Source organism: Cherax quadricarinatus, chromosome 54 (genome assembly GCF_038502225.1).
Source record: "Cherax quadricarinatus isolate ZL_2023a chromosome 54, ASM3850222v1, whole genome shotgun sequence".
Classification (NCBI taxonomy): domain Eukaryota; kingdom Metazoa; phylum Arthropoda; class Malacostraca; order Decapoda; family Parastacidae; genus Cherax; species Cherax quadricarinatus.
The window spans coordinates 14,346,981-14,374,843 of NC_091345.1; the positions used below are offsets into that span (position 1 = coordinate 14,346,981).

The 27,863-nt window shown below is 44.7% G+C and overlaps 1 protein-coding gene across 1 annotated transcript in view; it reads left to right on the forward strand.

Moving 5' to 3' along the window:
- Nucleotides 1–27,863, forward strand: part of LOC128699148 (pikachurin) — a 563,751-nt gene that overhangs the window by 498,995 nt on the left and 36,893 nt on the right. Inside the window, exon 2 of the mRNA XM_053791691.2 lies at nucleotides 12,444–12,560. Coding sequence (XP_053647666.1) covers nucleotides 12,444–12,560 — 117 coding nt within the window. The remainder of the gene's footprint in view (nucleotides 1–12,443; nucleotides 12,561–27,863) is intronic.

The window sequence follows — 27,863 nt, forward strand, 5'->3', positions numbered from 1 at the left end:
TCCAACCAGAGTGCTGTGGTTTAACTCTGAACTGTTCCAACCAGAGTGCTGTGGTTTAACTCTGAACTGTTCCAACCAGAGTGCTGTGGTTTAACTCTGAACTGTTCCAACCAGAGTGCTGTGGTTTAACTCTGAACTGTTCCACCCAGAGTGCAGTGTTTAACTTGAACTGTTCCAACCCAGAGTGCTTGGTTTAACTCTGAACTGTTCCAACCAGAGTGCTGTGGTTTAACTCTGAACTGTTCCAACAGAGTGCTGTGGTTTAACTCTGAACTGTTCAACCAGAGTGCTGTGGTTTAACTCTGAACTGTTCCAACCAGAGTGCTGTGGTTTAACTCTGAACTGTTCCAACCAGAGTGCTGTGGTTTAACTCTGAACTGTTCCAACCAGAGTGCTGTGGTTTAACTCTGAACTGTTCCAAACCAGGAGTGCTGTGGTTTAACTCTGAACTGTTCCAACCAGAGTGCTGTGGTTTAACTCTGAACTGTTCCAACCAGAGTGCTGTGGTTTAACTCTGAACTGTTCCAACCAGAGTGCTGTGGTTTAACTCTGTTTAACTCTGAACTGTTCCAACCAGAGTGCTGTGGTTTAACTCTGAACTGTTCCAACCAGAGTGCTGTGGTTTAACTCTGAACTGTTCCAACCAGAGTGCTGTGGTTTAACTCTGAACTGTTCCAACCAGAGTGCTGTGGTTTAACTCTGAACTGTTCCAACCAGAGTGCTGTGGTTTAAACTCTGAACTGTTCCAACCAGAGTGCTGTGGTTTAACTCTGAACTGTTCCAACCAGAGTGCTGTGGTTTAACTCTGAACTGTTCCAACCAGAGTGCTGTGGTTTAACTCTGAACTGTTCCAACCAGAGTGCTGTGGTTTAACTCTGAACTGTTCCAACCAGAGTGCTGTGGTTTAACTCTGAACTGTTCCAACCAGAGTGCTGTGGTTTAACTCTGAACTGTTCCAACCAGAGTGCTGTGGTTTAACTCTGAACTGTTCCAACCAGAGTGCTGTGGTTTAACTCTGAACTGTTCCACCAGAGTGCTGTGGTTTAACCAGAGTGCTGTGGTTTAACTCTGAACTGTTCCAACCAGAGTGCTGTGGTTTAACTCTGAACTGTTCCAACCAGAGTGCTGTGGTTTAACTCTGAACTGTTCCAACCAGAGTGCTGTGGTTTAACTCTGAACTGTTCCAACCAGAGTGCTGTGGTTTTAACTCTGAACTGTTCCTACCAGAGTGCTGTGGTTTAACTCTGAACTGTTCCAACCAGAGTGCTGTGGTTTAACTCTGAACTGTTCCAACCAGAGTGCTGTGGTTTAACTCTGAACTGTTCCAACCAGAGTGCTGTGGTTTAACTCTGAACTGTTCCAACCAGAGTGCTGTGGTTTAACTCTGAACTGTTCCAACCAGAGTGCTGTGGTTTAACTCTGAACTGTTCCAACCAGAGTGCTGTGGTTTAACTCTGAACTGTTCCAACCAGAGTGCTGTGGTTTAACTCTGAACTGTTCCAACAGAGTGCTGTGGTTTAACTCTGAACTGTTCCAACCAGAGTGCTGTGGTTTAACTCTGAACTGTTCCAACCAGAGTGCTGTGGTTTAACTCTGAACTGTTCCAACCAGAGTGCTGTGGTTTAACTCTGAAACTGTTCCAACCAGAGTGCTGTGGTTTAACTCTGAACTGTTCCAACCAGAGTGCTGTGGTTTAACTCTGAACTGTTCCAACCAGAGTGCTGTGGTTTAACTCTGAACTGTTCCAACCAGAGTGCTGTGGTTTAACTCTGAACTGTTCCAACCAGAGTGCTGTGGTTTAACTCTGAACTGTTCCAACCAGAGTGCTGTGGTTTAACTCTGAACTGTTCCAACCAGAGTGCTGTGGTTTAACTCTGAACTGTTCCAACCAGAGTGCTGTGGTTTAACTCTGAACTGTTCCAACCAGAGTGCTGTGGTTTAAACTCTGAACTGTTCCAACCAGAGTGCTGTGGTTTAACTCTGAACTGTTCCAACCAGAGTGCTGTGGTTTAACTCTGAACTGTTCCAACCAGAGTGCTGTGGTTTAACTCTGAACTGTTCCAACCAGAGTGCTGTGGTTTAACTCTGAACTGTTCCAACCAGAGTGCTGTGGTTTAACTCTGAACTGTTCCAACCAGAGTGCTGTGGTTTAACTCTGAACTGTTCCAACCAGAGTGCTGTGGTTTAACTCTGAACTGTTCCAACCAGAGTGCTGTGGTTTAACTCTGAACTGTTCCAACCAGAGTGCTGTGGTTTAACTCTGAACTGTTCCAACCAGAGTGCTGTGGTTTAACTCTGAACTGTTCCAACCAGAGTGCTGTGGTTTAACTCTGAACTGTTCCAACCAGAGTGCTGTGGTTTAACTCTGAACTGTTCCAACCAGAGTGCTGTGGTTTAACTCTGAACTGTTCCAACCAGAGTGCTGTGGTTTAACTCTGAACTGTTCCAACCAGAGTGCTGTGGTTTAACTCTGAACTGTTCCAACCAGAGTGCTGTGGTTTAACTCTGAACTGTTCCAACCAGAGTGCTGTGGTTTAACTCTGAACTGTTCCAACCAGAGTGCTGTGGTTTAACTCTGAACTGTTCCAACCAGAGTGCTGTGGTTTAACTCTGAACTGTTCCAACCAGAGTGCTGTGTTTAACTCTGAACTTTAACTCTGAACTGTTCCAACCAGAGTGCTGTGGTTTAACTCTGAACTGTTCCAACCAGAGTGCTGTGGTTTAACTCTGAACTGTTCCAACCAGAGTGCTGTGGTTTTAACTCTGAACTGTTCCAACCAGTTTAAGTGCTGCTGGTTTAACTCTGAACTGTTCCAACCAGAGTGCTGTGGTTTAACTCTGAACTGTTCCAACCAGAGTGCTGTTCCAACCAGAGTGCTGTGGTTTAACTCTGAACTGTTCCAACCAGAGTGCTGTGGTTTAACTCTGAACTGTTCCAACCAGAGTGCTGTGGTTTAACTCTGAACTGTTCCAACCAGAGTGCTGTGGTTTAACTCTGAACTGTTCCAACCAGAGTGCTGTGGTTTAACTCTGAGCTGCTGTGGTTTAACTCTGAACTGTTCCAACCAGAGTGCTGTGGTTTAACTCTGAACTGTTCCAACCAGAGTGCTGTGGTTTAACTCTGAACTGTTCCAACCAGAGTGCTGTGGTTTAACTCTGAACTGTTCCAACCAGAGTGCTGTGGTTTAACTCTGAACTGTTCCAACCAGAGTGCTGTGGTTTAACTCTGAACTGTTCCAACCAGAGTGCTGTGGTTTAACTCTGAACTGTTCCAACCAGAGTGCTGTGGTTTAACTCTGAACTGTTCCAACCAGAGTGCTGTGGTTTAACTCTGAACTGTTCCAACCAGAGTGCTGTGGTTTAACTCTGAACTGTTCCAACCAGAGTGCTGTGGTTTAACTCTGAACTGTTCCAACCAGAGTGCTGTGGTTTAACTCTGAACTGTTCCAACCAGAGTGCTGTGGTTTAACTCTGAACTGTTCCAACCAGAGTGCTGTGGTTTAACTCTGAACTGTTCCAACCAGAGTGCTGTGGTTTAACTCTGAACTGTTCCAACCAGAGTGCTGTGGTTTAACTCTGAACTGTTCCAACCAGAGTGCTGTGGTTTAACTCTGAACTGTTCCAACCAGAGTGCTGTGGTTTAACTCTGAACTGTTCCAACCAGAGTGCTGTGGTTTAACTCTGAACTGTTCCAACCAGAGTGCTGTGGTTTAACTCTGAACTGTTCCAACCAGAGTGCTGTGGTTTAACTCTGAACTGTTCCAACCAGAGTGCTGTGGTTTAACTCTGAACTGTTCCAACCAGAGTGCTGTGGTTTAACTCTGAACTGTTCCAACCAGAGTGCTGTGGTTTAACTCTGAACTGTTCCAACCAGAGTGCTGTGGTTTAACTCTGAACTGTTCCAACCAGAGTGCTGTGGTTTAACTCTGAACTGTTCCAACCAGAGTGCTGTGGTTTAACTCTGAACTGTTCCAACCAGAGTGCTGTGGTTTAACTCTGAACTGTTCCAACCAGAGTGCTGTGGTTTAACTCTGAACTGTTCCAACCAGAGTGCTGTGGTTTAACTCTGAACTGTTCCAACCAGAGTGCTGTGGTTTAACTCTGAACTGTTCCAACCAGAGTGCTGTGGTTTAACTCTGAACTGTTCCAACCAGAGTGCTGTGGTTTAACTCTGAACTGTTCCAACCAGAGTGCTGTGGTTTAACTCTGAACTGTTCCAACCAGAGTGCTGTGGTTTAACTCTGAACTGTTCCAACCAGAGTGCTGTGGTTTAACTCTGAACTGTTCCAACCAGAGTGCTGTGGTTTAACTCTGAACTGTTCCAACCAGAGTGCTGTGGTTTAACTCTGAACTGTTCCAACCAGAGTGCTGTGGTTTAACTCTGAACTGTTCCAACCAGAGTGCTGTGGTTTAACTCTGAACTGTTCCAACCAGAGTGCTGTGGTTTAACTCTGAACTGTTCCAACCAGAGTGCTGTGGTTTAACTCTGAACTGTTCCAACCAGAGTGCTGTGGTTTAACTCTGAACTGTTCCAACCAGAGTGCTGTGGTTTAACTCTGAACTGTTCCAACCAGAGTGCTGTGGTTTAACTCTGAACTGTTCCAACCAGAGTGCTGGTTTAACTCTGAACTGTTCCAACCAGAGTGCTGTGGTTTAACTCTGAACTGTTCCAACCAGAGTGCTGTGGTTTAACTCTGAACTGTTCCAACCAGAGTGCTGTGGTTTAACTCTGAACTGTTCCAACCAGAGTGCTGTGGTTTAACTCTGAACTGTTCCAACCAGAGTGCTGTGGTTTAACCTGTTCCAACCAGAGTGCTGTGGTTTCCTGAACAACAGAGTGCTGTGGTTTAACTCTGAACTGTTCCAACCAGAGTGCTGTGGTTTAACTCTGAACTGTTCCAACCAGAGTGCTGTGGTTTAACTCTGAACTGTTCCAACCAGAGTGCTGTGGTTTAACTCTGAACTGTTCCAACCAGAGTGCTGTGGTTTAACTCTGAACTGTTCCAACCAGAGTGCTGTGGTTTAACTCTGAACTGTTCCAACCAGAGTGCTGTGGTTTAACTCTGAACTGTTCCAACCAGAGTGCTGTGGTTTAACTCTGAACTGTTCCAACCAGAGTGCTGTGGTTTAACTCTGAACTGTTCCAACCAGAGTGCTGTGGTTTAACTCTGAACTGTTCCAACCAGAGTGCTGTGGTTTAACTCTGAACTGTTCCAACCAGAGTGCTGTGGTTTAACTCTGAACTGTTCCAACCAGAGTGCTGTGGTTTATCTCTGAACCAACCAGAGTGCTGTGGTTTAACTCTGAACTGTTCCAACCAGAGTGCTGTGGTTTAACTCTGAACTGTTCCAACCAGAGTGCTGTGGTTTAACTCTGAACTGTTCCAACCAGAGTGCTGTGGTTTAACTCTGAACTGTTCCAACCAGAGTGCTGTGGTTTAACTCTGAACTGTTCCAACCAGAGTGCTGTGGTTTAACTCTGAACTGTTCCAACCAGAGTGCTGTGGTTTAACTCTGAACTGTTCCAACCAGAGTGCTGTGGTTTAACTCTGAACTGTTCCAACCAGAGTGCTGTGGTTTAACTCTGAACTGTTCCAACCAGAGTGCTGTGGTTTAACTCTGAACTGTTCCAACCAGAGTGCTGTGGTTTAACTCTGAACTGTTCCAACCAGAGTGCTGTGGTTAACTCTGAAACCAGAACTGTTCCAACCAGAGTGCAGAGGATTAACTCTGAACTGTTCCAACCAGAGTGCTGTGGTTTAACTCTGAACTGTTCCAACCAGAGTGCTGTGGTTTAACTCTGAACTGTTCCAACCAGAGTGCTGTGGTTTAACTCTGAACTGTTCCAACCAGAGTGCTGTGGTTTAACTCTGAACTGTTCCAACCAGAGTGCTGTGGTTTAACTCTGAACTGTTCCAACCAGAGTGCTGTGGTTTAACTCTGAACTGTTCCAACCAGAGTGCTGTGGTTTAACTCTGAACTGTTCCAACCAGAGTGCTGTGGTTTAACTCTGAACTGTTCCAACCAGAGTGCTGTGGTTTAACTCTGAAACTGTTCCAACCAGAGTGCTGTGGTTTAACTCTGAACTGTTCCAACCAGAGTGCTGTGGTTTAACTCTGAACTGTTCCAACCAGAGTGCTGTGGTTTAACTCTGAACTGTTCCAACCAGAGTGCTGTGGTTTAACTCTGAACTGTTCCAACCAGAGTGCTGTGGTTTAACTCTGAACTGTTCCAACCAGAGTGCTGTGGTTTAACTCTGAACTGTTCCAACCAGAGTGCTGTGGTTTAACTCTGAACTGTTCCAACCAGAGTGCTGTGGTTTAACTCTGAACTGTTCCAACCAGAGTGCTGTGGTTTAACTCTGAACTGTTCCAACCAGAGTGCTGTGGTTTAACTCTGAACTGTTCCAACCAGAGTGCTGTGGTTTAACTCTGAACTGTTCCAACCAGAGTGCTGTGGTTTAAACTCTGAACTGGTCCACCCAGAGTGCTGTGGTTTAACTCTGAATTGTTCCAACTAGAGTGCTGTGGTTTAACTCTGAACTGTTCCAACCAGAGTGCTGTGGTTTAACTCTGAACTGTTCCAACCAGAGTGCTGTGGTTTAACTCTGAACTGTTCCAACCAGAGTGCTGTGGTTTAACTCTGAACTGTTCCAACCAGAGTGCTGTGGTTTAACTCTGAACTGTTCCAACCAGAGTGCTGTGGTTTAACTCTGAACTGTTCCAACCAGAGTGCTGTGGTTTAACTCTGAACTGTTCCAACCAGAGTGCTGTGGTTTAACTCTGAACTGTTCCAACCAGAGTGCTGTGGTTTAACTCTGAACTGTTCCAACCAGAGTGCTGTGGTTTAACTCTGAACTGTTCCAACCAGAGTACTGTGGTTTAACTCTGAATTGTTCCAACCAGAGTGCTGTGGTTTAACTCTGAATTGTTCCAACCAGAGTGCTGTGGTTTAACTCTGAACTGCTCCAACCAGAGTGCTGTGGTTTAACTCTGAACTGTTCCAACCAGAGTACTGTGGTTTAACTCTGAACTGTTCCAACCAGAGTGCTGTGGTTTAACTCTGAATTGTTCCAACCAGAGTACTGTGGTTTAACTCTGAATTGTTCCAACCAGAGTGCTGTGGTTTAACTCTGAATTGTTCCAACCAGAGTGCTGTGGTTTAACTCTGAATTGTTCCAACCAGAGTACTGTGGTTTAACTCTGAACTGTTTCAACCAGAGTGCTGTGGTTTAACTCTGAATTGTTTCAACCAGAGTACTGTGGTTTAACTCTGAATTGTTCCAACCAGAGTGCTGTGGTTTAACTCTGAATTGTTCCAACCAGAGTGCTGTGGTTTAACTCTGAACTGTTCCAACCAGAGTACTGTGGTTTAACTCTGAATTGTTCCAACCAGAGTGCTGTGGTTTAACTCTGAATTGTTCCAACCAGAGTGCTGTGGTTTAACTCTGAACTGTTCCAACCAGAGTACTGTGGTTTAACTCTGAATTGTTCCAACCAGAGTGCTGTGGTTTAACTCTGAATTGTTCCAACTAGAGTGCTGTGGTTTAACTCTGAATTCTTCCAACTAGAGTGCTGTGGTTTAACTCTGAATTGTTCCAACCAGAGTGCTGTGGTTTAACTCTGAACTGTTCCAACCAGAGTGCTGTGGTTTAACTCTGAATTGTTCCAACCAGAGTGCTGTGGTTTATCTCTAAATTGTTCCAGCCAGAGTATGGTGACTGTTATTCTTCAAGTATATATATACTGACAATAAGGTAACATCAGAACGCAACAAAACATGAGAAAAACAATGCTAGGTGTGACGGTCAAGTTGCGTTATTCATCACCACAGACAGTTGGGTCAGCTGTTGACATATCCTTTCGTCACACATCACACATAAGTTGTCAGATGTGACACCACACACGTGATACATGTGATGTGTCACATCACACACTTGAGGTGTGACGTGTACTACGTAAGAAACAGTTTAAAAGATGAGACTCCGAACTGATAAAATGCATTTTTCTTAAACTATATCTACACAACGTCACTCTCCTTCCCGTCCCAGTTCTTGCCAGTCCTCTATGGCCCAATGCTTGGAGTTAATATCGAAAAAAGTCTGCAGTTTTCACTTTAAATACAGCCGGACGGTCGTTAATTCTGCAGAAGAGTGGAGGTAAGAGTCGATTTTCCTTGCTGGATGCTGCAGCGGGAAGACGAGACGGCAGATGCTTGGAGCGTCGCGTCTTCGTCAGTAAACAAAGCAAAAAATATGTGTTTCTTTCTCACTGAGTTAATAACTTCCAGGCCTTTATGAAAGAAGTTTTAAATTTGTTGCTTACGGGGAAATCTTACTCTCTCTCTCTCTCTCTCTCTCTCTCTCTCTCTCTCTCTCTCTCTCTCTCTCTCTCTCTCTCTCTCTCTCTCTCTCTCTCTCTCTCTCTCTCTGACAGATCTAAGAGGAATTAATAACAGACGACGACCACTGGAAGAGCTAGAAATTCTCTTAGCAAGAAACGTTAAGATAACCTTCACTTACGTAGATAGAATAGAAAAATACTCATGGTGCATGTCAAACGCAAGTTCTGGTGAGGAACAATAGTGTAGTTCTTGTAGGGAAGTAGAAGAAACTTTAATAATGTAGTAGGAAATATATTCCTGTGAAAATTATTTTCCTGTTGTTTCAATATTTTCTTTTCCCTTTTCTTCTTTCTCTTCTTTCTTTTTTCCTCCTCCTCCTTCTTCTTCTTCTTCTTCTTCTTCTTCTTCGTTGCATGGCTGGTTAATAGGGTTTAATTTCTGCCTGCTATACAAGGGTTATCAAGGCTGCATGTCACCTGTTCCACGAGTGTTATCAAGGCTGCATGTCACCTGTTCCACGAGTGTTATCAAGGCTGCATGTCACCTGCTACACGAGGGTTATCAAGGCTGCATGTCACCTGCTACACGAGGGTTATCAAGGCTGCATGTCACCTGTTCCACGAGTGTTATCAAGGCTGCATGTCACCTGCTACACGAGTGTTATCAAGGCTGCATGTCACCTGCTACACGAGTGTTATCAAGGCTGCATGTCACCTGCTACACGAGGGTTATCAAGGCTGCATGTCACCTGCTACACGAGTGTTATCAAGGCTGCATGTCACCTGCTACACGAGGGTTATCAAGGCTGCATGTCACCTGCTACACGAGGGTTATCAAGGCTGCATGTCACCTGCTACACGAGGGTTATCAAGGCTGCATGTCACCTGCTACACGAGTGTTATCAAGGCTGCATGTCACCTGCTACACGAGGGTTATCAAGGCTGCACGTCACTGCTACACGAAGGTTATCAAGGCTGCATGTCACCTGCTACACGAGGGTTATCAAGGCTGCATGTCACCTGCTACACGAGTGTTATCAAGGCTGCATGTCACCTGCTACACGAGGGTTATCAAGGCTGAATGTCACCTGCTACACGAGGGTTATCAAGGCTGCATGTCACCTGCTACACGAAGGTTATCAAGGCTGCACGTCACCTGCTACACGAGGGTTATCAAGGCTGCACGTCACCTGCTACACGAAGGTTATCAAGGCTGCATGTCACCTGCTACACGAGGGTTATCAAGGCTGCATGTCACCTGCTACACGAGTATTATCAAGGCTGCATGTCACCTGCTACACGAAGGTTATCAAGGCTGCATGTCACCTGCTACACGAAGGTTATCAAGGCTGCATGTCACCTGCTACACGAAGGTTATCAAGGCTGCATGTCACCTGCTACACGAGTATTATCAAGGCTGCATGTCACCTGCTACACGAAGGTTATCAAGGCTGCATGTCACCTGCTACACGAGTATTATCAAGGCTGCATGTCACCTGCTACACGAAGGTTATCAAGGCTGCATGTCACCTGCTACACGAATGTTATCAATGCTGCATGTCACCTGCGACACGAGTATTATCAAGGCTGCATGTCACCTGCTACACGAAGGTTATCAAGGCTGCATGTCACCTGCTACACGAAGGTTATCAAGGCTGCATGTCACCTGCTACACGAGTATTATCAAGGCTGCATGTCACCTGCTACACGAGTATTATCAAGGCTGCATGTCACCTGCTGGCATTTCCACTCTGGATCTCAACACTGAGTCTCTGAGAGAGGAAGCTGGCCGCCCTTTGGTCCTTGGTTTCTCTGATGAGACTTTTCAAGTGTGCTCTAAAGTTCCTCTTTGAGGAACTTTAGAGCACATTTGCGCATGCTCCAAGGGTCTCCGACCTTATTGGGATGAAGTTATATCATGGGAGAAGGCCTTCATATTTGCGATTTTTCTCTGTCTCCCTGTGGCTGGCAGCTCCACCCTTTTCTGCTGCGGAGTATGGCAAGTAGGTGTCTGCCAATGTGGCGGCACAGGTGTAGTCCCAGGCAATCTGCTTACCATCCTTCCAGGGTAGCATAGTGGCTCCATCAGGATGCTTTTGACTTCCGTCAGACCTCAGTACTTGGGGTTCCTGTTGAGCTAGGCTATGGGCTGTGGCGAGACTTCTTTTTATGATGACGTTGACCTCCTCATGTCTAACATACTTCCCTTTTGATGTGTGATACACAAGATCATGAAGTCCGAATTGATCAGCTGTCACGCTGGCGCAAATACAACGATGTTCGGTGAGGATGGGGGCGGCTAGGCGAAGAGCAACACAAATCCGAATGACCTGTGGGTCGAGTCGAGTGCTCAAGGAGGAACTGGGAACAGAGAGAAAGAACCTTCACTGCTAGGAGACGAGCTTTGTCCTTTCCTAATATTGATATATATATATATATATATATATATATATATATATATATATATATATATATATATATATATATATATATATATATATACATATACACATATATATATATACACATATATATATATATGTCGTGCCGAATATGCCATCTTGGCTTAAATAGCAACGCTCATCTTGCCATATAGGACAAGTGAAAATTTGTGTATGCAATAATTTCGCCAAAATAATTCTGAACGTAACGAAAAATATATATTTCACTGTGTTTGTTTAGTATTAAATTATTGTAAACAAATCTAAAATATATTTAGTTGGGTTAGGCTAAAATAAATTGTTCTTGTTATGATAAGGTTAGGTAAGTTTTCTAATGCAAAATTATAAATTTTAACATCAACATTAATATATATCTTTAAACGCATAAGAGAAAATTTTAGAAAGGACTTAATTTTAAATGATAATTGACCATACATATATATATATATATATATATATATATATATATATATATATATATATATATATATATATATATATATATATATATATATATATGTCGTGCCGAATAGGCAGAACTTGCGATCTTGGCTTAAATAGCAACGCTTATCTTGCCATATAGGACAAGCGAAAATTTGTGTATGCAATTATTTCGCCAAAATCATTCTGAACCTAACGAAAAAAATATATTTCACTGTGTTTGTTTAGTATTAAATTATTGTAAACAAATCTAAAATATATTTAGTCGGTTAGGCTAAAATAAATTATTCTTGTTATAATAAGGTAAGGTAAGTTTTCTAAGTTCCTTTTGGTACAAAATTAAATTTTTTTACATCAACATTAATGAAAAAAATATATCTTTAAATGTATAAGAGAAAATTTTAGAAAGGACTTAATTTTAAATGAGTTCTTGCTAATTGACCAGTTTTACATATTCGGCACGACATATATATATATATATATATATATATATATATATATATATATATATATATATATATATATATATATATATATATCTATATATATATATATATGCAAAACAACCACTGTGAAAGAATAGAGAAGTTCCAAGCGCTTTCGTGACTAACTTTATCAAGGAATAATGAAAGTAAAGCATCAAAGGAAGGTATATAAAGGGGTAGCCCACACCTCACTATCAGATCCCACAACAACGAAACACCTGACACGAGACAGCAGGCCCGCCTGCCGAACTAGACAGGGCCTTCATACAACCCACCAACAAACTAATCTACCCAAGAAATAAGAAATTTAAAAAATTATTATTTGTCCAATGTATTATTAAATTCTTCCCAAATTCTATTAATTATAAATGGATCTAATTTATATAAACCAAAGGAAATATTCATATTATTGTCAAAACTGCTTTTTATGAAACAAGATTCAATTATATTCCTGTCGACCATGGACTTGCTTGATACTACTTTCTCAACTTTTTGAAAATCAATTGGATGGTTAAAATCTCTTACATGAATAAATAGAGCATTGGAATCTTACATGAATAAATAGAGCATTAGAACTGTTGTCCTCCCTCCCCAGCCGTATCCTCCCCCAGTTTTGTCATCCCTCCCCCAGCTGTATCCTCCCTCTTCCAGCTGTGTCTTCCCTCCCCCAGCTGTGTCCTCCCTCCCTCACCCGCTATGTCCTCAACCACTGACGTGCCTCTTTGTCTGCTGCAGGCCTGTGTGAGAACATCAAACTGTGTGAGCAGCTGTGCTTCAACCTGCACGACGGTACCTTCGAGTGCACCTGTCACCAGGGTTACAACCTTGAACCAGACGGCTACAGCTGTACCAGTAAGTCTCTCTCGCCGCGCCCCCTGCACTCCCCCTGCACCCCCCCCCCTGCACGCCCCTACACGATTCGTAGGAAAGAAATGGGAAGGGGGAAAGGAAACGTTTTTGTTTACAAGGTGAGGGACTAGTTCATTGTATTTACCGCTAGGGGGACTGTTTACATGGTCTTCTTAGTTGTTCCGCCTCTAAATGGCACTACTTATGGATATACAAGTCACAGAAAGACCCATACACTGTCAGGTGTATGTCTCTCAGTGCATACACATTGAGAGAGACCGCTCTTTTAGAGATTAAAGTGTTCTTGACTGGTGGTGAACAGATGATGTGCAGCCTTAATGACCTTCGTGTAGTCGATAGGCTTTAAACCCACATTAACCAACAAACCAGACAACAGTATTGTCTCTTTATCAACAACATCAACTATATCAGTCTTTATTGAAGTCATCTGAGGTCCAGATGGATATCGTTATTATGAACTGCCATACCCATCCGTCCTGCAAGCAGTAGTCACATCCTCTGGACGACAATCACCCCATACCCATCCTGTAAACGGTAGTCACATTATACCCATCCTTTGAACGACAGTCACCCCATACCCATCCTGTAAACGGTAATACATTATACCCATCCTCTAGACGACAATCACCCCATACCCATCCTGTAAACAGCAGCTGGGGATATGCTGATAGCGATGTATTAAAGTTTTGGCTTCAACGTGTAGAACATACTGCGAGCCTCAGTGAAATCCAATCTGCAGACTGTTGCTTCAGCACTCACAAGAGTGTGCAGGCCCTAGGGTGCTGGTGAGAGAGAGAGAGAGAGAGAGAGAGAGAGAGAGAGAGAGAGAGAGAGAGAGAGCAAAGACTTGCAACTTGTGATTTTTTCCCCTTATTTAGGTAACGATTTCTCTGTGTGCATATCCCCTTTCTCTCACCCATCCCTGTAGGCAATGGTAAGTTAAGCAGTGTGAGCAGCGATATTCTCTTTGTGTGCGTTAAAACCTGGTGTTAGTGTCGTAGTGACGTGCCCAGATATCAGCGAAGAACTAGACAAATGTGCAATATCTGGGTATCTTTATTTGTAGACGTTTCGCCATCTAGTGACTTTATCAATACAAATTCAAGGATATAATGGGAAGACTGTAGAACTATATACAAAAGATGAGGTAATCAGTCGCTCAAACATCAATGCCAAGTAATGACCATGATATTAACCGGCTCTGACGTGCCTAGACATCAATACCCAGTGATGAACATGATATTAACCAGCTGTGACGTGCCCGGAAAGCAATATCCAACCAGCCATAATTCTTACCTCTTCTCCGCCCAGCAAATGAAATCGTGGAAATGTTTTTGTGTTTCTCTCCGCCTGGTGCAAGATTTTTGAGTGTCGGGTTTGGTGGTGGGAGGGAGAGTCTGAGGTTAGTGCGGAGTGGCTGACTGGGGGCTGAAGTACCAGAGTGCCAGACCTATGAGTACAACTGTGGAATACCTAGACATCAGCGATTTAATCTTGAGTATAAACTGTGAATGTGAGGATTTCAGTGGTTTATGTTTGAGTTCAGATTATGGAATACGAGGCATTAGTGATTTAATCTTGAGTACCGACTGTGAATGTGAGGATTCCGGTGATTTAAGTTTGAGATCAGACTGTGGAATGCGGGGCTCTAGCGATTTAATCTTGAGTACAAACTGTGAGTACTAGACCCCAGGGACTTCAGACTGATTTTCAGTCCTTTTCAGTAGTTTGTCTTTAATAATTCCAAGAAATTAAAAGAGGATTATATGCATAAAATATCCCAAGGAGACGGAGTATGGGCAGAGGAGTCATTCCGGAAGTCACTGAAAAAAAAAACACCGCACAAGTGGCAGAAGATCATTTAAAAAAAAAACTTTGGACTGACGTCTCTCATGAAAATCATTGAAAGAGTTTAGAGAAGCAAGATTAATAACGTATGGAATGACAACAACTGCACAAGCCAGGGCAACATGGGTTTAGAGCAGGTCGCTCCTGCCTCTGACAACAGTTGAACCATGATAACATGGTCCTGGGTGCACTCCAAGACAAAATGTATGCAAAAGAAATAACAGCAAAAAATAGGATGTGGATATTTAAATTTCTAACAAACTGAATGCAAAGTAAAATTGGAACCTGTCACAGTGTACTCACCTATTTGTACTCACCTGTTTGTGGTTGCAGGGGTCGAGTCATAGCTCCTGGCCCCGCCTCTTCACTGATTGCTACTAGGTCCTCTCTCTCCCTGCTCCATGAGCTTTATCATACCTCGCCTTAAAACTATGTATGGTTCCCGCCTCCACTACTTCACTTTCTAGGCTATTCCACGGCTTGACTACTCTATGACTGAAGAAATACTTCCTAACATCCCTTTGATTCATCTGAGTCTTCAACTTCCAATTGTGACCTCTTGTGTCTGTGTCCCATCTCTGGAACATCCCGTCTTTGTCCACCTCGTCTATTCCGCGCAGTATTTTATATGTCGTTATCATGTCTCCCCTGACCCTCCTGGCCTCCAGTGTCGTCAGGCCGATTTCCCTCAACCTTTCTTCGTAGGACAATCCCCGTAGCTCTGGGACTAGTCTTGTTGCAAACCTTTGCACTTTCTCTAATTTCTTGACGTGCTTGACTAGGTGTGGATTCCAAACTGGTGCTGCATACTCCAGTATGGGCCTGACGTAAATGGTATACAGAGTCTTGAACGACTCCTTACTGAGGTATCGGAACGCTATCCGTAGGTTTGCCAGGCGCCCGTATGCTGCAGCAGTTATCTGATTGATGTGCGCCTCAGGAGATATGCTCGGTGTTATACTCACCCCCAGATCTTTTTCCTTGAGTGAGGTTTGCAGACTTTGGCCATCTAAACTATATTGTGTCTGCGGTCTTCTTTGCCCTTCCCCAATCTTCATGACTTTGCATTTGGCGGGGTTAAACTCAAGGAGCCAGTTGCTGGACCAGGCTTGTAGCCTGTCCAGGTCTCTTTGTAGTCCTGCCTGATCCTCATCCGATTTGATTCTTCTCATTAACTTCACATCGTCCGCAAACAAGGACACTTCTGAGTCTATCCCTTCCGTTATGTCATTCACATATACCAAGAACAGCACAGGTCCTAGGACTGACCCCTGTGGAACCCCGCTTGTCACAGGCGCCCACTTTGACACCTCATCACGTACCATGACTCGTTGTTGCCTCCCTGTAAGGTATTCTCTTATCCATTGCAGTGCCTTTCCTGTTATGTGTGCCTGATCCTCTAGCTTTTGCAGTAACCTCTTGTGAGGAACTGTGTCGAAGGCCTTCTTGCAGTCCAAAAAAATGCAGTCGATCCACCCCTCTCTCTCTTGTCTTACTTCTGTCACCTTGTCATAAAACTCTAATAGGTTTGTGACACAGGATTTTCCCTCCCTGAAACCATGCTGGTTGTCAATTATACACTTGTTTCTTTCCAGGTGCTCCACCACTCTCCTCCTGATGATCTTCTCCATGACCTTGCATACTATACACGTTAATGATACAGGTTTGTAGTTTAGTGCCTCATGTCTATCTCCCTTTTTAAAAATTGGGACTACATTTGCCATCTTCCATACCTCAGGGAGTTGCCCAGTTTCAAATGATGTGTTGAAGATCTTCGTTAATGGTACACACAATGTCTCTGCTCCCTCTTTAAGGACCCACGGAGAGATGTTGTCTGGTCCCACCGCCTTTGAGGTGTCAAGTTCGCATAGCAGCTTCTTCACCTCCTCCTTAGTTATATGTACCTCATCCAGCACTTGCTGGTGCACCCCCCTGCTCTGATTTCCTGGAGTCCTACTGGTTTCCACTGTAAATACTTCTTTAAATCTTGTGTTGAGCTCCTGACATACCTCCCGGTCGTTTCTTGTGAATTCCCCATCACCCTTCCTCAGTCTGATTACCTGGTCCTTGACCGTTGTTTTCCTCCTGATGTGGCTGTACAACAGCTTCGGGTCAGTCTTGACTTTCGATGCTATGTCATTTTCGTATTGCCGCTGAGCCTCCCTTCTTATCTGTGCATATTCGTTTCTGGCTCTTCGGCTAATCTCTTTATTTTCCTGAGTTCTCTGTCTTCTGTACCTTTTCCATTCTCTAGTACACCTAGTTTTTGCCTCCCTACACCTTTGGGTGAACCAAGGACTCATTCTGTTCTTCCCATTATTTCTGTTTCCCTTGGGAACAAACCTCTCCTCTGCCTCCTTGCATTTTGTTGCCATATAGTCCATCATTTCTTGTACTGGTTTTCCTGTCAGTTCCCTCTCCCACTGAATGTCTTGAAAGAAGTTCCTCAAGCCTGAGTAGTTCCCCCTTTTGTAGTTTGGTTTTTCCCACCCTATTCCTGCTGCTCTCTCCACTTGGAGCTCAACTATGTAGTCGAAGCACAGAACCACATGATCACTAGCTCCCAGGGGCCTTTCATACATGATATCCTCGATGTCAGAACTACTCAAGGTGAATACAAGGTCCAGTCTTGCTGGTTCATCCTCTCCTCTCTCTCTGGTAGTGTCTCTAACATGTTGATGCATGAGGTTTTCCAGTACCACATCCATCATCTTGGCTCTCCATGTTTCGGGACCCCCATGGGGCTCCAGGTTTTCCCAGTCAATCTCCTTGTGATTGAAATCACCCATAATTAGTAACTTTGCTCCCCCCATGTGTGCTCTCCTGGCCACCTCGGCTAGTGTGTCGACCATTGCTCTGTTGCTCTCATCGTATTCTTCTCTTGGCCTCCTGCAGTTCTGTGGTGGGTTGTACATTACTGCAATTATCACCTTATGTCCCTCAGACTGGATTGTTCCTACTAAGTAGTCCCTTTCGCCCGTGCCATCCATTCCTTCCATTTTCTCAAACCCCCACTGGTTTTTAATGAGCAGTGCAACTCCTCCTCCCCCTCTCCTCCCTCTGTCTTTCCTGAGGATTTGATATCCGGATGGAAAGATTGAATCTGTTATTATTCTGGTGAGTTTTGTTTCTGTGAGTGCTATTATGTCTGGGGATGTCTCCTTGATTCTTTCGTGCCACTCCTCATACTTAATTGTTATTCCATCTGCATTTGTATACCACACCTTCAACTTCTTTTCTAAGATTGTGGTCTGGGAGGTGTATTGGGGTTGGGGAAGTGGGAGATCTGATAAGGAACTATGGGTGGTTGTTGTGGGGGTGGAGTTTGTAATGCAGTGGGTGGGGGCATTGGATGTGGCATGGGTGTTTTGGTTTAGAGTGTTTGGTTGCACTGGGGTTGACCTGGTTGAGAGGCTTCTATAGGAAGTTGTGAGGGAGGCTGTATTTGATCTTCCTGTGTCTGTGATCTCCTGTCTGTCTTCTCCATCCCCTCTCTTTCCTCCTTTCGCCTTTGTATCATCTCTCTCTCTTTCTTCCTTTCTGCTTGTGTTCTGTCGCGGTCGAGATACACTTTCCTGTATGCTGGCATGTCCCTTAATCGTGCTTTCTCCTGCAGGATCCTGTTCCGACTCGATTCTGCCTTGAAGGTCACTTTCACTGGCCGGGTTCTTTTTTTTACAAACCCCCCTATTCTCCGAAAATTTTCCAGCTGGGTCATGTCGTCTTCTCCTATTGCTTTCATGATGCTTTCAATTGCTTTTTTTCCCCTTGTTTTCTTGCTTCGTATGTTTCCCCTTCAACTTCCTGTAGCCCATACACAAAGATTGACCTCACCCTTTCATGCTCCCACTGCATATCCCTGTGTATCCCCTCATTCAATTTGATTTCCTCCACTGCAGCTTTCCTTTCTTCAGTTTCACTAGCTAATGTACTTGGGCTCAGTGGCCTGTCATTTTCCCTTCTCGGCTTTCCCTGGGCTCTGCTGTGGTCTGTTAGGGCCTCCACATATAGCTTAGCTCTTTCATTTACTACAGTCTCCACTGATTGAGCTTCTACATGCAGTTTTGCTCCTTCTTTCCCTACAGTCCCCTTATTTGTGACTGAGGTAGCAGTCTCTGTTGTCAATCCCAAAATGTTCTTTAGTTCTTTAGGCTGTTTCAGATTTTTCAGTTCCTCTTCTAAACTCTGTATCCTGGCCTCTGCTGCTTTGACTTGCACCTCCCACTTCCTGCTTTCCATGTCTATCCTCTCTTCCATTCTCATGCTAAGTTCTTCTAGTTTCTTTTCCCATTCATGTTCCCTTTTTGTGAGCTCTGCTGCCCAATCTTCCTTTGCAGTTTCCTCCTCCTGTCCCTTGGTTTTTCTTGTTGCTCGCTGGCAACCCATTTTTGTTTTATCCTGATTGCCTCAGAGTGGGAAACCTATGTAATTCTGTATGTTAGGTTAGTATTGTGTATGTCAGAGTGTGGGGGGGGGGAGGTAGAGGAGGAACTGTGGCTATGTGGGAGAGTAGTGGGGAGGGGGAGTGGGAAGGATAGTGAAGCAAGTGGGTGAGTGGGAGAGGGAGAGGGGGAAGGAGGGAGAGGTGGGGTGGGGGAGGGTGAAAGAGGGAGGGGAGGGATCAGGTGAAGGAGTGAGATGTCGGTGGGGGAGGGGGGGAGTGTATGTGTGAGTCTGGCAATGTGTGTGTGTGAGTGTGTGTGTGTATGTGTGTTTCGCATGTGTGTGTGTGTTATGTGTGTGTGTGTGTGTGTGTGTGTGTGTGTGTGTGTGTGTGTGTGTGTGTGTGTGTGTGTGTGTGTGTGTGTGTGTGTGTGTGTGTGTGTGAGTGTGTGTGTGTGTGTGTGTGTGTGTGTGTGTGTGTGTGTGTGTGTGTGTGTGTGTGTGTGTGTGTGTGTGTGTGTGTGTGTGTGTGTGTGTGTGTGTGTGTGTGTGTGTGTGTGTGTGTGTGTGTGTGTGTGTGTGTGTGTGTGCGTGTTTAGTAGGAGAGTCGCGTACCAGAAGTTTGTGGTAATCTGGGCATGACCAAGGGACCTCCCAGTTAAGTCGGTTCTTCCCCCAGAATCCTAATGATCGGCTGTCGCTAAACCCAACTCTAGCGAGCCATGTCTGGTGGCGAGTCGCAAGTCTGTCTCCCACACTACTCTTCCCATCATCCCCTCCCACACACACACGGAGGAGAGGATTATATGTGTGTTTTCTTGTCTATACAAATGAGCCAAGGCTGGGAAACTTGTTTGCATGTTGCTGAAGGGCAGCCAACGCAGCACCTCTCATCTCACAAGTTATGAGGCGCTTTTCAGGTGGTAACCCAGTGAGTGTTTATGCAGGTCTGTGAGTTATGAAGAAGAGTGTGGGAAAAGTATAAACACCAGCAGTAGTCGTAGTAATAGTTGTCGTAGTGGTACTTAGTACACTACTAGAGTTGTATAAGCAATATAATTGTTAAATTAGATTTTCGTCCTAGTTTATTATGCAAATTCCTATATAAATTTTGTGCAAGAGAAAGACCCGTAGAGACTTGTCCAAGAAGGTTTTTTTTATCAAAATAGGACACCTCAGCAGTGTGCTGCTATACTGTTCTGTACGACAGTTACATAGTGGGTATCAATGTTAGTTGCATTTCCCTGCCATCACACAAGACGGATTACAAACACGATGTTCTTTCACATGACAAAATAAGAACATAAGAATGGAGGAACACAGCAGCAGGCCTACTGGCCTACTGGGAAACTTCAGTAGGACGGTGAGGGGTATCGCTCAGTGTTACCTAGAGAGGTGAGAAAGGCTTGCTGTATCATCAGTTGTTTTGAATGCTGAATCACTTGAGCCTTTAGGAAGGCAGCTAAGGTGACCTTGGTATAATAATATCGACAAAGGCAGATAAACAAGACTTTATCTCGATTATTAACTCAGGAGCTTTATAAACCCAGGATATTCCAGAAAGGTGATTAACTCAGGATAACTTAGGAAGGCTAGTAACCCGTTATAACCCGGAGGGTTACTAACACAAGACAGCCAAGAAGACTGATTTATTTCCACTTGCAACCGAAAGGACCAAGGATTCCAGCCGGGTCCCCTCGGTTGTAAAGCGAGAACACCACCACTGCGCTACGAGGTCTCTCCTAGAATTTTTTCTTCTATTTAAAAACCATCTTAAGGAAAAACAAAGTAGTGAATAAGTTTTACCGTCAACGTTTTATAAAAAATAAACACAAACGCACACACACACACAGGCACAGACACACATACACACACACACATATATACACATGCATGCACACACACACACACACACACACACACACACACACACACACACACACACACACACACACACACACACTCACACACACATACAGACACATACAGACACACACACACATATACAGGATTTTACACCTTCCTGTGAAGTGACCCTATAACCCTTCCTTTCCCCCCCCCCATCTCTCTCCCTCTCCTCTCTCTCTCTCTCTCTCTCTCTCTCTCTCTCTCTCTCTCTCTCTCTCTCTCTCTCTCTCTCTCTCTCTCTCTCTCTCTCTCTCTCTCTCTCTCTCTCTCTTTCTCTCTCCCCCTTTCTCTCATCCTCTCTCTCTTCCTCTATCTCTTCCTCTCTCCCTTCCTCTCTTACTCTCTCTCTCTTCCTCTTCTTTTATCTCTCTCTCTCTTCCCTTGTCACTCCCCCTCTCTCTTACCTTTTCCCTCTCTCTCACTTTCTCCCCCTTTTTCTTTTTCTCTTTCTCTCTCTCTTTCACTAAAAAAAAAATGGTTGGGACTCGCAGGAATCAGGGATCAGATGACAATGGTACTGGTAGGGAGGAATGGATGGAGGAACAGTGGAAAAGGATAGAGCAAGAATGGGAGAGAAAATTAGGAGAGCTTTCTGAAAAAATGGAGAAAGAGCTCTCTGTGAAATGGGAAAAGAGGTTGGAGAAGGAGACGAAGAATTGGGAGGCACAAGTCGAAACTGTAGTAGCCAGGGTAAAGGTCCTAGAATTTGAGGTAAACAGGCTGAAGCAAGTCTCAGGGGCAGTGACCAGAGAAGACACACCATACGAAGATGAGAGGCTGAACAGGAAGGAAGGAGATATGAATTATGCTAAGGTCATATCAGCCTGCAAAGAAGGGCCAGGGAGTGGAAGGGAAGAGCAGATGGGTGCAGATGGAGAGGGAGATAGGTCGAATGCTGAGGCACAACCATGCTACCAAGAGCCACTGGAAAAATCAAGGGAGAAAATGACCACATACAGACAGGAACCAGAGTCACAGAGGGAGAAGCAATGTGAGAAGGAAAGGGCAAAATCAGTGATTATCCATGGGCTTCGGGAGAGAGAGGAAAGGACACACACTGAAAGACGGCAGGAAGAAAGAAAGGAGATTGAGAAAATCATCACGGAAATAGGGGGAGAAGACATGGATGAGATTGTAAATTTTCAGAGAATAGGGGGGTACTTGAAGGGGAGAAACCGACCGATCAAGCTGATTCTCAGGACAGAAACAGTGCGGAACAGGATCCTCCAAGAGAAACCACGGTTGAAAAGCTCGGAAGAGTACAAGAAGGTGTTCCTAGACAGAGACAGAACACAAACAGAGAGACAGCAGCTGAGGGAGAGGACAAAAAAGCGAAAGGAGCTAGGAAAGGAGACAAGGATGGAACCAGCAGAGGTCAGTCAGAGCAGAACAGAGCAGCAAGGGCAAGCACACACACAACTATCCTCAGAACCCCACAACCTATCACACCATCCCGACACACAATACAATCCATACCCACAGCTTCCACCCAGCCCCCAACCACAGAATCCCACAGTATGCTACCAGGTCTCCCACCCCCCACAGGCCCCCCAAACCACAGTGTTGGAAAGGAAACTGATGGAAACGCTGATGGAATAACAAACAAGTGGGAGGAGTGGCACGAAAGAGTCAAAGAGGCATCACCAGACATCATAGCGATCACAGAAACCAAGCTTACAGGTATGATAACAGATGCCATCTTTCCAGCGGGATACCAGATCCTGAGAAAAGACAGAAGGAACAGGGGGGGGTGGAGGAGTGGCATTGCTGATCAAACACCGATGGAATTTTGATGAGCTGGAGAGAGGAGACAGCAGAGAAGAAAGTGATTACATAGCGGGAACGCTTCACTCTGGTGGTCCCAAGGTGATAATTGCAGTGATGTATAACCCACCACAGAACAGCAGGAGGCCAAGGCAAGAGCATGACGAGAGCAATAGAGCGACGGTTGACACACTGGCTGCAGTGGCGAGAAGAGCTCATGCATGCAGGGCAAAGCTCCTGATCATGGGCGACTTTAACCACAAGGAGATCGAATGGGAGAACTTGGAGCCACATGGGGGCCAAGATACATGGAGGGCTAAGATTATGGAGGTGGTACTGGAAAACTTCATGTACCAACACGTAAGGGACACTACAAGAGAGAGAGGAGAGGATGAACCAGCAGACTGGACTTAGTATTCACCTTGAGTAGTGCAGATATTGAGGACATCACATATGAAAGACCCCTTGGGGCCAGCGATCATGTGGTTTTGAGCTTCGAATACACAGTAGAGCTACAAGTGGAGGGGAAAGCAGGAAGGCCAGGACAAATGAAGCCAAACTACAGGAAAGGGGACTACACAGGAATGAGGAACTTCCTGAATGAGGTTCAGTGGGACAGAGAACTGGCAGAGAAGCCAGTTAATGAGATGATGGAAAATGTAGCAACAATGTGCAAGGAGGCTGAGGAGAGGTTTGTACCCAAGGGTAACAGGAATAATGGAAAAGCCAGGATGAGCCCATGGTTCACCCAAAGATGCAAGGAGGCAAAAACCAAGTGTGCTAGGGAATGGAAGAAATATAGAAGGCAAAGGACCCAGGAGAATAAGGAGAGCAGCCGTAGAGCCAGAAACGAATATGCACAGATAAGAAGGGAGGCCCAACGTCAATATGAAAACGACATAGCAGCAAAAGCCAAATCTGACCCGAAGCTGTTATACAACCACATCAGGAAGAAAACAACCGTCAAGGACCAGGTAATCAGGCTAAGGAAGGAAGGAGGAGAGAAAACAAGAAATGATCGTGAAGTATGTGAGGAACTCAACAAGAGATTCAAAGAAGTGTTCACAGAGGAGACAGAAGGGGCTCCAGAAAGACGGAGAGGTGGGGTACACCACCATGTGCTGGACACGGTACACACAACCGAGGAAGAAGTGAAGAGGCTTCTGAGTGAGCTAGATACCTCAAAGGCAATGGGGCCAGATAACATCTCTCCATGGGTCCTGAGAGAGGGAGCAGAGGCGCTATGTGTACCCCTAACAACAATATTCAATACATCTATCGAAACAGGGAGATTGCCTGAGGCATGGAAGACAGCAAATGTGGTCCCAATCTTTAAAAAAGGAGACAGACATCAAGCACTAAACTACAGACCAGTGTCACTGACATATATAGCATGCAAAATCATGGAAAAGATTGTCAGGAGAAGAATGGTGGAACATCTAGAAAGGAATGATCTCATCACCAGCAGCCAACATGGTTTCAGAGACGGGAAATCCTGTGTCACAAACCTACTGGAGTTCTATGACATGGTGACAGCAGTAAGACAAGAGAGAGAGGGGTGGGTGGATTGCATTTTCTTGGACTGCAAGAAGGCGTTTGGCACAGTACCACACAAGAGATTAGTGCAAAAACTGGAGGACCAAGCAGGGATAACAGGGAAGGCACTGCAATGGATCAGGGAATACTTTTCAGGAAGACAGCAGCGAGTCATGGTACGTGGCGAGGTGTCAGAGTGGGCACCTGTGACCAGCGGGGTCCCACAGGGGTCAGTCCTAGGACCAGTGCTGTTTCTGGTATTTGTGAACGACATGACGGAAGGAATAAACTCCGAGGTGTCCCTGTTTGCAGATGACGTGAAGTTGATGATAAGAGTTCACTCGATCGAAGACCAGGCAGAACTACAAAGGGATCTGGACAGGCTGCAGACCTGGTCCAGCAATTGGCTCCTGGAGTTCAATCCCACCAAGTGCAAAGTCATGAAGATTGGGGAAGGGCAAAGAAGACCGCAGACGGAGTACAGTCTAGGGGGCCAGAGACTACAAACCTCACTCAAGGAAAAAGATCTTGGGGTGAGTATAACACCAGGCACATCTCCTGAAGGGCACATCAACCAAATAACTGCTGCAGCATATGGGCGCCTAGCAAACCTCAGAACAGCATTCCGACATCTTAATAAGGAATCGTTCAGGACCCTGTACACCGTGTACGTTAGGCCCATATTGGAGTATGCGGCACCAGTTTGGAACCCACACCTAGCCAAGCACGTAAAGAAACTAGAGAAAGTGCAAAGGTTTGCAACAAGACTAGTCCCAGAGCTAAGAGGTATGTCCTACGAGGAGAGGTTAAGGGAAATAAACCTGAAGACACTGGAGGACAGGAGAGATAGGGGGGACATGATAACGACATACAAAATACTGAGAGGAATTGACAAGGTGGACAAAGACAGGATGTTCCAGAGATTGGACACAGTAACAGGGACACAGTTGGAAGTTGAAGACACAAATGAATCACAGGGATGTTAGGAAGTATTTCTTCAGCCACAGAGTAGTCAGTAAGTGGAATAGTTTGGGAAGCGATATAGTGGAGGCAGGATCCATACATAGCTTTAAGCAGAGGTATGATAAAGCTCACGGTTCAGGGAGAGTGACCTAGTAGCGATCAGTGAAGAGGCGGGGCCAGGAGCTCGGACTCGACCCCCGCAACCTCAACTAGGTGAGTACAACTAGGTGAGTACACACACACACACACACACACACACACACACACACACACACAAACACACACACAAAACAATGTACTCCAGCTGGACTAACGCCTCCAGCATAAATTTGAAACTGGTGCTGGATTTTGAAGTGTTTAATACTAGATAAAATTTAATTAGCAGGCGCCCGTGTTGAAAATCCCATCCTAAATGATTTTCCAATTGGATTTACTCGAATTTAGAACGAAATATATTTATTTGGCATTCCTAAGAGTGCAACATTTCTATATAGAAGAGAAAATAACCCAGATGAAGACAGTTTGTATATATAGGTCGACCTCACTGAAGATCTCAGATCTGCTGAAGAGGACCTCAGATCTGCAAAAGAGGACCTCAGCTGCAAAATTTAGAGAAAAATTTTGTTTTACGACCTCTTGGTTCCTTTACCTGCTTATCATGAGAGTCATTTTGCACCGTCTGTCGTTGTGAAGGTTTGCGACAATCCCTCCAGGGATTGTTAATTTGTCAAAGATACTTACCGAAGTGTGTGCGTTTGTTTGTGTGTGTGTGTGTGTGTGTGTGTGTGTGTGTGTGTGTGTGTGTGTGTACTCACCTATATGTGGTTGCATGGGTCGAGTCATAGCTCCTAGCCCCGCCTCTTCACTGGTCGATACTAATTCACTCTCTCCCTGCTCCATGATATTTGTCATACCTCTTCTTAAAGCTATTTATGGAACTTGCTTAAACTACTTCACTCTCCAGATTATTCCAGTTTCTGACAACTCTAATACTAAAGAAATACTTCCTAACATCCCTATGACTCATCTGGGTTTTCAGTTTCCAATTGTGTCCCCGTGTTTCTGTATCCCATCTCTGAAACATTCGATCCTTGTCCACCTTGTCAATGTCTCTTAGTATTTTATACGTTGTTATCATGTCCCCTCTATCCCTCCTATCCTCTAGTGTCATCAGGTTGAATTCCCTTAACTTCTCCTCATAAGATATACCCCTCAGTTCCGGGACTAATCGTGTTTCAAATTTTTGCACTTTCTCCAATTTCGTGACGTGTTTGACTAAGTGAGGGTTCCATACTGGCGCTGCATATTCCAGTATAGGCCTTACGTACACTGTGTACAATGTCGTGAATGACTCCTTACTCAGATGTCTAAACGCCAATCTCAGGTTTGCCAGTCTCCCATATGCTGTAGCAGTTATTTGATTGATGTGTGCCTCAGGGGACATGTTCGTTACAATGCTTACCCCAAGATCCTTTTCTTTAACTGACGTTTGCAGCTGTTGGTTTCCTAACCTGTACTCCGTCTGCGGTCTTCTGTGTCCTTCCCCAATCTTCATGACCTTACACTTACTGGGGTTAAACTCCAGGAGCCATTTGTCAGACCATACTTGTAGTTTGTCCAGATCCCCTTGTAATCTTAACTGATCCTCGCCCATCAGTTTCACATCATCAGCGAACAGTGACACTTCTGAATCTATTCCTTCCACCATGTCATTCACGTATACAAGAAACAGCACCGGGCCTAGGACTGAACCTTGTGAAACCCCACTCGACACATTCGCCCACTCCGACACTTCAGCACGTACCAACACACGTTGTTTCCTTCCTGTCAGGTATTCCCTGATCCATTGCAGTACTTTCCCCGTTATTCCTGCCTGCTCCTCTAATTTTTGCACCAGTCTCTTGTGTGGTACTGTGTCAAAAGCCTTCTTGCAATCTGAAAAGATGCAATCTACCCATCCCTCTCTCTCCTGTCTTACTTCTGTTACCTTATCGTAAATTTGTGACACAGTATTTCCCATCTCTGAAGCGTGTGTATGTGTGTGTGTGTGTGTGTGTGTGTGTGTGTGTGTGAGTGAGTGAGTTACTAGTACTCTTATAATTATTTTATTATTATTATCATTATTACTATTATTATTATTATTATCATTATTATTACTATTATTATTATTATCATTATTATTATTATTATTATTATTATTATTATTATGAGTAAACGCTAAACCTGTAAGGGTCACCCAGCGCCTAAGGAATTAAAACTAATCAGGTTCGATCCAGGGTAAACGGATGGTAGCTCCGGTTCCTTAGACCAAGAGCCCTGCGCTGGCGTCATGGCAGCCCCACTGAACTCTCCCATAAACATGAAAAAAATATGCTGCAAAATTTCCCGACAGATCTATTACAACGAGTCTTCTGTAATATCAAAATAAACATAACTGCTTCAATAAACATGCAAGTCTGTGAGGTGCTGGCTAGGAAAACGGAAGCCTGTTAAAAGTTTGGCACTCTTGCGTTAAGACATGATACGAGTGTTGGATATTCTTAGCCATCCTGGAGAATAGTAAGAATAATAAGGGTGAGGGTGTATTTAGAGAGCTCATTCTTTCTGACTTATTCTCAAGACGAGGCGCCTCTTAGACAGTTGTAATTTCTTCATTAAAACTTACAAGGTTTAGTGGGGTCTCAGCTCCTGGTCCCTGCAAGGTTTAGTGTGGTCTCAGCTCCTGGTCCCTGCTACACGAGGTGTAGTGTGATCTCAGCTTCTGGTTCTTGGTACACGAGGTGTAGTGTGGTTTCAGCTCCTGGTCCCTGCTACACTAGATGTAGTGTTGTCTCAGCTCCTGGTCCCTGATACACGAGGTTTAGTGTAGTCTCAGTTCCTGGT